General features: G+C 31.8%; 1 protein-coding gene across 1 annotated transcript; it reads left to right on the top strand.

Annotated features, from left to right (window-relative positions):
* The first annotated feature begins 2,607 nt into the window (after positions 1-2,607).
* LOC111695350 (SET domain-containing protein 5) lies at positions 2,608-10,786 on the top strand. The gene is made up of 12 exons (XM_023464655.1): positions 2,608-2,685; positions 3,168-3,233; positions 3,657-3,716; positions 4,051-4,086; positions 5,084-5,193; positions 5,741-5,818; positions 6,994-7,042; positions 7,931-8,017; positions 8,561-8,614; positions 9,154-9,278; positions 10,049-10,122; positions 10,610-10,786. Exons 1-12 carry the CDS (start codon positions 2,608-2,610, stop codon positions 10,753-10,755), a joined length of 963 nt encoding a protein of 320 aa, XP_023320423.1. The 3' UTR covers positions 10,756-10,786.

The raw sequence follows: 10,786 nt of genomic DNA, 5'->3' as shown, positions 1-10,786 counted from the left end.
TATTTATGGTATAATTTTGACACAGTTTTATATCAATTTCTTGAGACAGGACATCAGATAGATTTCTTATATGTATCGTTCAACTCCTGAGATTCTCAGATTTCATTCTATACCTCCTTTCAATTTTCCTTTACAGTCCCTTTAAGTCTGTAACAATCCAGATGCAACTCTCTCTCTGCATTTTTGAGTGTGTATCAATCCAGATATAACTTTCTCACGGTTATTCTTAAGTATTTATCAATCCAGATACAACTTTGTCTCTTTTTTCTCGAGTATGTTTCAATCCAGATATAACTCTCTCACAGTTATTCTTATGTATGTATTAATCCAGATACAACTCTCTCTCTCTCTGCATTCTTGAGTCTGTATCAATCCAGATATAACTCTCTCTCTGCATTCTTGTGTATGTATCAATCCAGATATAACTCTCTCACAGATATTCTTAAGTATGTATTGTAAACCCACCAAGGATGTAGAACCATAGCCTAGTTCATTCAACCCAAGTTAAAGTTGTATCATGATTTGAGAAGTGGACAAACAAAATAATATTATATAACTCTCTCACAGATATTCTTAAGTATGTATCAATCCAGATATAACTCTCTCACAGATATTCTTAAGTATGTATCAATCCAGATATAACTCTCACACAGATATTCTTAAGTATGTATCAATCCAGATATAACTCTCTCACAGATATTCTTAAGTATGTATCAATCCAGATATAACTCTCTCTCTGTATTCTCGAGTATATATGTATCAATCCAGATATAACTCTCTCACAGGAATTCTTAAGTATGTATTTATCGACACACTTTAAACTCTCTACCGAGCAATATTACTCTGACCTTAATCAAACAGAGTTCCTATTTAACAAATATATTTTGGGTTTAATGATACCAATAAAATGTAATTGATCGATGTTCAGAGATTAACAAACATAGTTAAATATACAAAACATGTTAATTAGGGTTTATTACCATATATATACAGGAAGGTATAGGTTTCCAAGATATGGGGGTTATATTAAATTTATTACATGCCACAGTTTTCTGGGTCCCACTGTATCATTTGTAAGTATAAAGTTATGAATGCACCGTTGTATGGTTCATCAGGTTTGTTTGATTTTCAACAAATATTTGCATAGCTTAACAAAAGCAAACCTGTTCCAGCATACAATTCTGATATACTTAATCTGCATATTCAAATATTTCAAATCTATAACACTATCAAGAGCAATGTTAATTTTATATATTTAAACACTATGGCTATAAAAGAGAGCTCGAAAGTTGACCTTTTATTTTAAATTTTTGTGAATTTTTTGGTTTATATTGGTGCATTTTTCTAAACTATTAATGTCGGCATTTTTTTCCGGGCAAAATTTTTCAATTCTGGGTAGCTGTCCTTAAACCGTACCTGTGGCCCATTTTATGTGAGTTGGCATCACCATAGTTCCAGTAGAAGTAAATATTTTCATTTACTGATAACGCTGATTGAATGGATGATGAGATAGATAGAAAGATAGATGTTACCGCTAAATAATTTCTATTAGTTCAGAATAGACATCAAACACATGACTGAACCTTAATTAGATCAGGCATACAGGAGTGGCATAACAAATTTGGGCCCGATCGGTTCAGCCGTTTTTACGTTTATTGGATACACACAAATAAGCAGACAGACAAACCAAATTTATCTATAGATACAGGGTTATCCACTTCACTTGAATATATTAATTTTTCTATTTGCATTCATAATTTTCTGCAATTTAACTTTTTAAAATAAACTTTCTAACAAGAAACCTACAGCTCTTGTTTAATTTAAAACCTTGAGTTTAGTGCAAAATAGTAAAGTTTACGATTTGATAAAAATAAAATAAAATGAAATATATCGGAAACTCATAAATATGAATAAACATAAATATAACTAATCATATACGGTTTCTAGGCATCTAGTTTTGAATATACAAAAACAACTGTCAGAAACTTTAATGTTTATAAACGAATGTAAATAAAAATCTTTACATCGCTTTCTCTGTTATAACCCCCCCCCCCCTCCTCCTTCCCATGTATTCATTGCTTTCACTTTATATGCAAACGTACTTCTGCTTTCACATAGTAAGCATATATGTATATTGTATATAGGTGAAAGTGAAATCATTTAAACTAAATTTTCCTTCTAGTTTTATTAAGAGGAAACTTAAACACTCAAAAATGTTTGACATAATTTTTCAATTACGCAAAATCAGTTTATGCTCGAACTTTACTTTGGTCTTAAGCCGGTCGTACTGAAACCCCGTATTTAACCCTAAAACGGCTGTCGAGAGAGGCGACCAGAGAGGGGGGGGGTATTTCTATACAATCACTTAATATAGCTTTTTGAGTTTTAAAATTAAGAAACAGTTTCGGCATCTTCAAAAACAAAATCTTATTTTAGCGCAAAGGACGTAGGGTAGAGAACTTTCTTAAGGCCGGTGGCTGTCAAGGAAAAAATAAATAAAAACTTATCTAACTAGTTTGGGCTCTTTATATACTCTAAACTGTCCAGTCTAATTATTCTAATTATTGGATATACAATAAGAACTAAACTGTAAACATTTCAAGAAAAATGGAAGAAAATGAAATCTTTAAATCTGTCCCCATTCAGGGGAAAGGTCATGGAGTAGTTGCTCTTAGAGATATTCAGGTATAGTTTAGGTTTAGGGTTAGGTTTAGGTTTAGGTTTAGGTTTAGGTTTAGGTTTAGGTTTAGGTTTAGGTTTAGGTGTAGTTTTAGGTTTAGGTTTAAGTTTAGGAGTAGGTTTAGATTTAGGTTTAGGCTTAGGTTTAGGTTCAGGTTTAGGTTTAGGTTTAGGTTTAGGTTTAGGTTTAGGTTTAGTTTTAAGTTTAGGTCTAGGTCTAGGTTTAGGTTTAGGTTTAGGTCTAGGTTTAGGTTTAGGTTTAGGTTTAGGTTTAGGTTTAGTAGGTTTAGGTTTAGGTTTAGGTTTAGGTTTAGGTTCGGGTTCTGGTTTTGATCAGGTTTAGATTTAGGTTTAGGTTTAGGTTTAGGTTCAGTTGTAGGTTCAGGTTTAGGTTTAGGTTTAGGTTTAGGTTTAAGTTTAGGTTTAAGTTTAGCTTTAGGTCTAGGTTCAGTTTCAGGTTCAGGACAATTCCTAGAGTTGTATTTTAGGTTGGTGAATTGATATTAGCAGAATTCCCTCTGATCCAGGTCCCTTGGTGGATCAGACACTCTCAGGCATAAACCAGTTCAGGAGCAAAATAAAAACAATTCTTGAAATAAAATATTTTTCAAGAGATGTATTTCAAGAATTGAATGTCCGATTTACATCGCTAACCTGTAACCCTTCATATCGGCGAGAAAAAAACCTCAAATCACTTTTATAGAGAATCCATAATTGTAAATAATCAAATTTGAGTTAGAAAACTATCATTGATCCATCATCAGTCAAAGGTTCAAAGCGTTCGATGTGAATCGTACATGTCAACTCTGTGAATCGTACATGTCAACTCTGTGAATCGTACATGTCAACTCTGTGAATCGTACATGTCAACTCTGTGAATCGTACATATCACCTCTGTAAATGGAAGGTTACTAGAAATTACTTCATTAGTCCAACTAAACAAACTTTGCTCAAACATGGTTTATTGAATTGTTTAGTATGCTCAGAGGGAGAAAAAACAGTTTTTAGAACATGCTGTTCGTACAATGTCGAAAAAGGAAAATTAGTTTCTCGATTTTTCAAACATTTGAGTTAGATTCTTGAAATTCAAAATAACAAATAACTTTTTACGTATCAGTAATCTATCATAACTGGTTAGACTTTTTTGTAGAAAAGTTTAGGTTTAGATCCATATAGTTTTCTTTATATAATGTAAAAGCGTAATCCAAATAAAAAATATAACGTCTGCTATTTTTTCATGAGCATATTTCTTTAGCCCTTCATATAATGTATTTTTGCCAAAATATTAGCTACTGCATGGAAATTTTTCTATCAAACAAGCATTCATTTAAAACATAAGAAAATGCAAGAAAATTGAAGCAAGCTGATCAGGATAGGTTAGGGTTCTTCTCACTACATGATTCAAAGGTGTGTCATTCAAAAAAAACTTATTCACATCACTTTTTACCAAGATTTCGACTTTGAATAAAAACTAACACAAAGATACCAAACAGTCGACTCGTACTCGAAATTTTAAATGTTTATTTCTTTGCAACCTGGTGGTGTGTATTGTGTATATTGTTTTTGGGTATTGTGTAAGGTACTTTCCTAAAGGCATTTTCCCAAACGACAAATTCCCAAGGTTATTTTCCTAAGTGACAACTTTCCAAATGTGCATATTTCCAAGCACAACTTCAGCCAAATCTGTTCTAGCCGCAGAACTTTGTTCTCCTCTTGTTCTTAATCTCCAGATTATATAATGCTTGTTCTCCTCTTGTTCTTAATCTCCTGATTGTATAATTCTTGTTCTCCTCTTGTTCTTAATCTCCAGATTATATAATGTTTGTTTTCCTCTTGTTCTTAATCTCCAGATAATATTATGATTGTTTCCCTCTTGTTCTTAATCCCCAGATTATATAATGCTTGTTCTCTTCTTGTTCTTAATCCCCAGATTTTATAATCTTGTTATCCTCTTTTTATTAATCTCCAATTTTCAGCTCTGGTTGCAAAGATATAAGAGTGAGAAAAGTACAAATAGAGTAGAGTAAAGTTCAAAACCATGGTACAATTACAAACTCGTTGGATTTTTTAGCATGTGGTGTTTTTAAGTATATAATTTCAATAAAACATTAAACTTTATCAAACCTACAGGGTGAGTCAAAAAATTTGTGCTGTGCTAAATTTGTTTGTTGTGATTACGTATTTTTAAGAAATAATTTGAAAAATATTCAGGTTGTTCTGCTCTAAAATTTCATAAAAACCTATAACTGACAAATGAAAAAGAAATATTTTTGCGGAATTTTTTCTCTGTATACAAATTAATATTTTTGCATTTGATTCACTTTATTTAAGTATTTTCCACCTAAAACATAAACCCTGCAAAAACAATACTAATCCCGTTTTTTACCTACCCTGTATTAATTAGGTGCCTGAAGGGGCAGAAAAGACAATAAGTGGAATATGGAGAACCAATAATTTTGCTCTGGGAGCCAGTGGACCTAGAGCTGATAATGGTTTGTTCCTACTCATGAGCAGGTATACTGATGGAGATTAAACCTTTTGATGATATCGCTTTACTTCAGTGGCTAAAATTTTGAATAAATCGAGGGTTAAATTTTTAAATTGGAATTGGAATTGAAACAGTAAGTGTATACATTTAAAATCAAACAAAGTTTTATGTTCAAGTTTGAATTGTTGCATTATCAATTCTAAATAACTTCTTGCTAATTGTGTTTTAAAAACCGTATATTCAACCAAATACGTTTGATTTTTACACGTTCGAATGTAAATTGAGAGGGTACGATGTCGCAAAGTGGCACGGAAATATCCGCCTACAAATTTACTTCGATTCATTACTTTTAATTTTGTAAATGATAAGAGTCGAGCAGTGTTTTGTGTATAAGAACATAAAATAACATAGATTTAAATTATGAGAATTCTAAAAAATAAAAATATGTGCAGCACGATTATCGTCTGCGTTTTCTTCCCAGTTGGAATCAAAATTGTTATGTAATTCCTTTAAAAAACTGATGACACTAATTATATTTCATTAAACTTGGTTCAAAGTTTTTTTTCACTTTAGATTTAACCATTCCTGTGAACCTAGTGCAGAGTTTCATTGGAATAAGAATAGTCGGAAACAAGAGATTCGAGCAACAAGGTTAGATTTGGTTTGGATTTTAGCAACAAGGTTAGATTTGGTTTGGATTCTAGCAACAAGGTTAGATTTGGTTTGGATTCTAGCAACAAGGTTAGATTTGGTTTGGACTCAAGCAACAAGGTTAGGTTTGTATTGGATTCGAGCAACAAGGTTAGGTTTGGTTTGGATTCTAGCAACAAGGTTAGATTTGGTTTGGATTCTAGCAACAAGGTTAGATTTGGTTTGGATTAGAGCAACAAGGTTAGATTTGGTTTGGATTCAAGCAACAAGGTTAGATTTGGTTTGGATTCTAGCAACAAGGTTAGATTTGGTTTGGACTCAAGCAACAAGGTTAGGTTTGTTTTGGATTCGAGCAACAAGGTTAGGTTTGGTATGGACTCAAGCAACAAGGCTAGATTTGGTTTGGATTCGAGCAACAAGGTTAGATTTGGTTTGGACTCAAGCAACAAGGTTAGATTTGGTTTGGATTCGAGCAACAAGGTTAGATTTGGTTTGGATTAGAGCAACAAGGTTAGATTTGGTTTGGACTCAAGCAACAAGGTTAGATTTGGTTTGGATTCTAGCAACAAGGTTAGGTTTGGTTTGGACTCAAGCAACAAGGTTAGATTTGGTTTGGATTTAAGCAACAAGGTTAGATTTGGTTTGGATTAGAGCAACAAGGTTAGATTTGGTTTGGATTCATGCATCAAGGTTAGATTTGGTTTGGATTAGAGCAACAAGGTTATATTTGGTTTGGTTTCTAGCAGCAAGGTTAGATTTGGTTTGGATTCTAGCAACAAGGTTAGATTTGGTTTGGATTCTAGCAACAAGGCTAGATTTGGTTTGGATTTTAGCAACAAGGCTAGATTTGGTTTGGATTCTAGCAACAAGGTTAGATTTGGTTTTGATTAGAGCAACAAGGTTAGATTTGGTTTGGATTCGATGTTAGATAACTAGTTTACCAGTAATTTGAATAAGACCTTAAAATTGTTTCTTTTTCACGGACTTTTTGATTTATGACTAACAGTCGTTTTCCAATTCACAAATTTCACGTATTTAAAAACATTTTCAAAAATTTGTCAAATAATATGTCTATTTTTTGGTCTTTGGGATCATATGAGTACAAAGCCCAGGAATAAAATCGTAAAAGAACTAATTGTCTTTCAGAAGTTATCCATAACAAATTCTAATTTTAGAAGAATCAGTAAGGGATTGGAAATAACAATATCATACTTTACGATTCAGGTTTATTAAATTATATTTATGATATTAAAAATAATTTATATACATTCAACGCAAAAAAGGTTTTAATACAATGCAATAATAGTGTTTTTACCATAATCTTTAGAAAACTTTGCAATATTTTGGCCAAAACTTTTATAATAAATATTAAGTTAGACTAAGAAAACAACTTTTATAAACAATATTTATATATATTGAGAGAAATATTGAAAATTCTTCAATTCTGGAAGATAAATGTTTTTTGAGTTTTATTCTGAATATGCATTTGGCAGACTGGGAGACATAACTCTTTCTTTTATTATTCTTCAATATTCTAGAAAATATTCTTTTATATTTTATATAATAAAATATTTCGTCTGTTTTTACATATTATAGCATGAAAAAAGGATTCAGAAAAAGTTTTTATATTAAAAGTTTCAAATCCTTCAATACCCAATTTAGTTGTTTAAAGGGACTTGAATACAATTTTAAGTAACCTTCCATGTAAACTGGGGCAAGCCAGATTCACATTGGTACCAATGAAACATAAATCTGATGAAAATGTGTTTCTGATATTTTCTCAATTGTTCCTGAAGCAAGAAATGCGCAAGTCACTTTTGTAGAAAAACAACAATTGAAAATAATCTTATCAAAAACAAAAATATCCATCAATCAATCAATTTGCATTTTTAGAGTCCCTTTAAGTAAAGGAACTGAGTATTCGCATATAACACTATTTTGTAGGAAAATCAGGTTGCAAAGTTAAGATAATTTTTATAAAATTAGAGTTTGAGGTGAGCAATCAGTCCCTTTCCTTTTATATCAAAATATTAACGTGAGCTTCACAATCAAATTTTTAAAAAAATCCAACGAAAAATTGTCTTTTTATCAGTCTAATCTTCTCTACCATAGATTGGTATATTATCACAAAAGGAGAGAAAAGAATATTTGTCAGCACAGTACGGGTTTCCTTGTGACTGTCATGCTTGTACTTTACAGGTGAGGATTCAAACATTTAAGGTATTTTGGTTTTGTAAGCTCTCCATAAAAATATGAATTATGGATTCTGTTTTAGAATTTTTTGCTTAAAAAGAGGTTCTCGTCTTGGTTATTATTTTTGATCAAAAGGAATTGAGTTTTTGTCACAACTCTGATTTTCTTATCCCTATATCTTTGCATTTCAATGTCAGAGATCTTAGATATTTCAAACTATGAATTATTTAAGATCAAATAATAATAGTTTGAAATATCAAAAGTTAACACCATCAAGTTGCAAAGATATATCGATTTGAAAATCAGAATTTGGGGCTAAAACTCAATTCCTTTGCATAATGTAATAAGGCAAACTTACCAAGCATAACAATTTGAAACAGGATCAATATCTTAGATTCTCGGAGAGCTAATCCTTATTGAAGTTGTAAAGCTTTAATGTTTCAAGAATACATGGTTTGAAATCTCAATGTTTGATACAGGTTGAAAGAATATCAGAATTTGACATTTTTGTTTATCGAATTATTGATGGATAATGTGTTGCTTTTTCAGGGCTCTGATTTGCTGAAAAATGATTATGAAAGATCAGAAGTAGGATTATTGGAGGTAGATCATTTATTATTTGTATTTTATGTGAGTAAATGCTGCCCATTTTCTCATCACAATTGCTTGGTCTGAGAAATTTTGATGAAGTGTCTACGTCATTTTATTTTCATTTAAAAACTAAAAAAATGACATCGAGACTCATTAAACTGTAGAATAAGAAGACGACATTTAAGCAACCAAAAAGTTCAAAATTGGTCTATGTACACACAGTTAATTGACTGTACAGTCAGTGCTCACTGCACATTTGGCGTGTTTCATGTTCATTGTCGTCTTTGTTTTCTACAGTTGTTATCGAGTATTTAATTAAGGGAAAAACTGAGTGGCACTTTTGTGATAAAATTGCTCGCTTAGTTTCTGTAGTTTCTTAAATTTTTTTTTTATGGAAAAAATATTATTATTTTTGAATGAGATAATGTTGAATGTAATTTGCTATTGCAAAGTTTTTTTTCTGGTAAATTTATGTATGTGATGCATACAAATATTTAACAAAAATTCTTCTACATTCCTTTTTATTTCCTGATATTTTATATATGCTCTAGGGTCGTATTGAGACATTATTATATGATTATGAATCTGAGGAAGAAAATTTCAAGAGTTCCCATTTATCAGACAGCGATAATCCTGAAGAGTGTATTAAAGAAGCCATAAATCTCAGTTTTATCAGGTAGTGCACCATGTATAGAGATGGGCATACAGTTTTATCAGGTAGTGCACCATGTATAGAGATGGGCATACATATCAGTTTTATCAGGTAGTGCACCATGTATAGAGATGGGCATAAATCTCAGTTTTATAAAGTAGTGCACCATGTATATAGATGGGCATAAATCTCAGTTTTATCAGGTAGGGCACCATGTATAGAGATGGGCATAAATCTCAGTTTTATCAGGTAGTGCACCATGTATAGAGATGGGCATAAATCTCAGTTTTATCAGGTAGTGCACCATGTATAGAGATGGGCATACATCTCAGTTTTAACAGGTAAACCCTGAATAGAGATGGGCATAAATCTCAGTTTTATCAGATAGTGCACCATATATAGAGATGGGTATAAATCTCAGTTTTATCAGGTAGTGCACCATGTATAGAGATGGGCATAAATCTCAGTTTTATCAGGTAGTGCACCATGTATAGAGATGGGCATAAATCTCAGTTTTAACAGGTAACCCCTGAATAGAGATGGGCATAAATCTCAGTATTTTCAGGTAGTGCACCATGTGTAGAGATGGTCATAAATGTCAGCTTTATCAGATACACCACGTTTTCTTATTATATCACTTTAAAAATAGATAAATAGATAGATAACGTGTTTGCAAACATTAATAAGCTGTTTTTGATACAAAAAATTAAGCATATACTTTTTAGTGATTGGTTGGTTGAATCTTTAAAAATGTGATTGATCTGATTCATTGATTGATTGAAATGTTGGTCTAGATTGGAACTGATGTCCCGATTAAGCTTCAAGGTTGTCAGTCAACTCAGAGTTTGCAAACTTATCCTTGATACAGGTAAATTAAGCTCGTTACTGTCATCTAGATGTCCGGGATTTATTATCATTGGGCTTTAATATTTTGGTCCCACTTAGGTCAATTAGATGAGTTTTTTCATTATCCTGTGTGCTCCATCCCTAAGAATTTTTAAAGAATGCCAAATGAAAACGTGTAACGCAGTGTTTAATTTTAAATGCTCGGACAAATTAACGGCTCAATAGTTACGCGTGATTAGCTGCTCGCTATATTTAAAAAGGACAGAAAGTTCCGAAATTATTAAGTTCAGATCATCATTTTCTTAACCCCATTCAATTGTAAAGAGAGTTTGAGATGTTTAAACTTTACCAATTTTTTTGCAAAATTTGAATATTGAGCCGATATAGCCTGCTCCTGACGTTTCTCCCAATATACAATTCTATCCAGAATTGCAGAAAAGAAAAAATTGCATTTTCCAAACTATTTAACTATTTTCATTACACTCTCAGCAATAGCATTTTTTGTTTAGCTTTAGAATGGGATCTTTTTGAGACAGCGGTGCAAGCTGCAGACCGCGGCTGTTATCTGTCAACTGTCCTGTATGGACAATCCTCGGATCAGTGTAAAGTTTGGAAGGAAAAATTAAAGGAATTAAAAGCTAATCGCAAAATTTAAATATATTTAATTCATGATTATTGTATTTTTA

This window comes from Eurytemora carolleeae, unplaced genomic scaffold (assembly GCF_000591075.1).
Source record: "Eurytemora carolleeae unplaced genomic scaffold, Eaff_2.0 scaffold8, whole genome shotgun sequence".
NCBI classification, from domain to species: Eukaryota; Metazoa; Arthropoda; class Copepoda; order Calanoida; family Temoridae; genus Eurytemora; species Eurytemora carolleeae.
This window is presented reverse-complemented; position numbering and strand designations above follow the sequence as displayed.

Coding starts and splice junctions, on each gene's coding strand:
- LOC111695350 (XM_023464655.1), top strand. CDS start 2,608: ATGGAAGAAAATGAAATCTTTAAATCTGTCCCCATTCAGGGGAAAGGT. Junction 3,234..3,656: donor GGTGGATCAGACACTCTCAG/GCATAAACCAGT, acceptor TGAATTGTTTAG/TATGCTCAGAGGGAGAAAAA. Junction 5,819..6,993: donor CAAGAGATTCGAGCAACAAG/GTTAGATTTGGT, acceptor TTCTAATTTTAG/AAGAATCAGTAAGGGATTGG.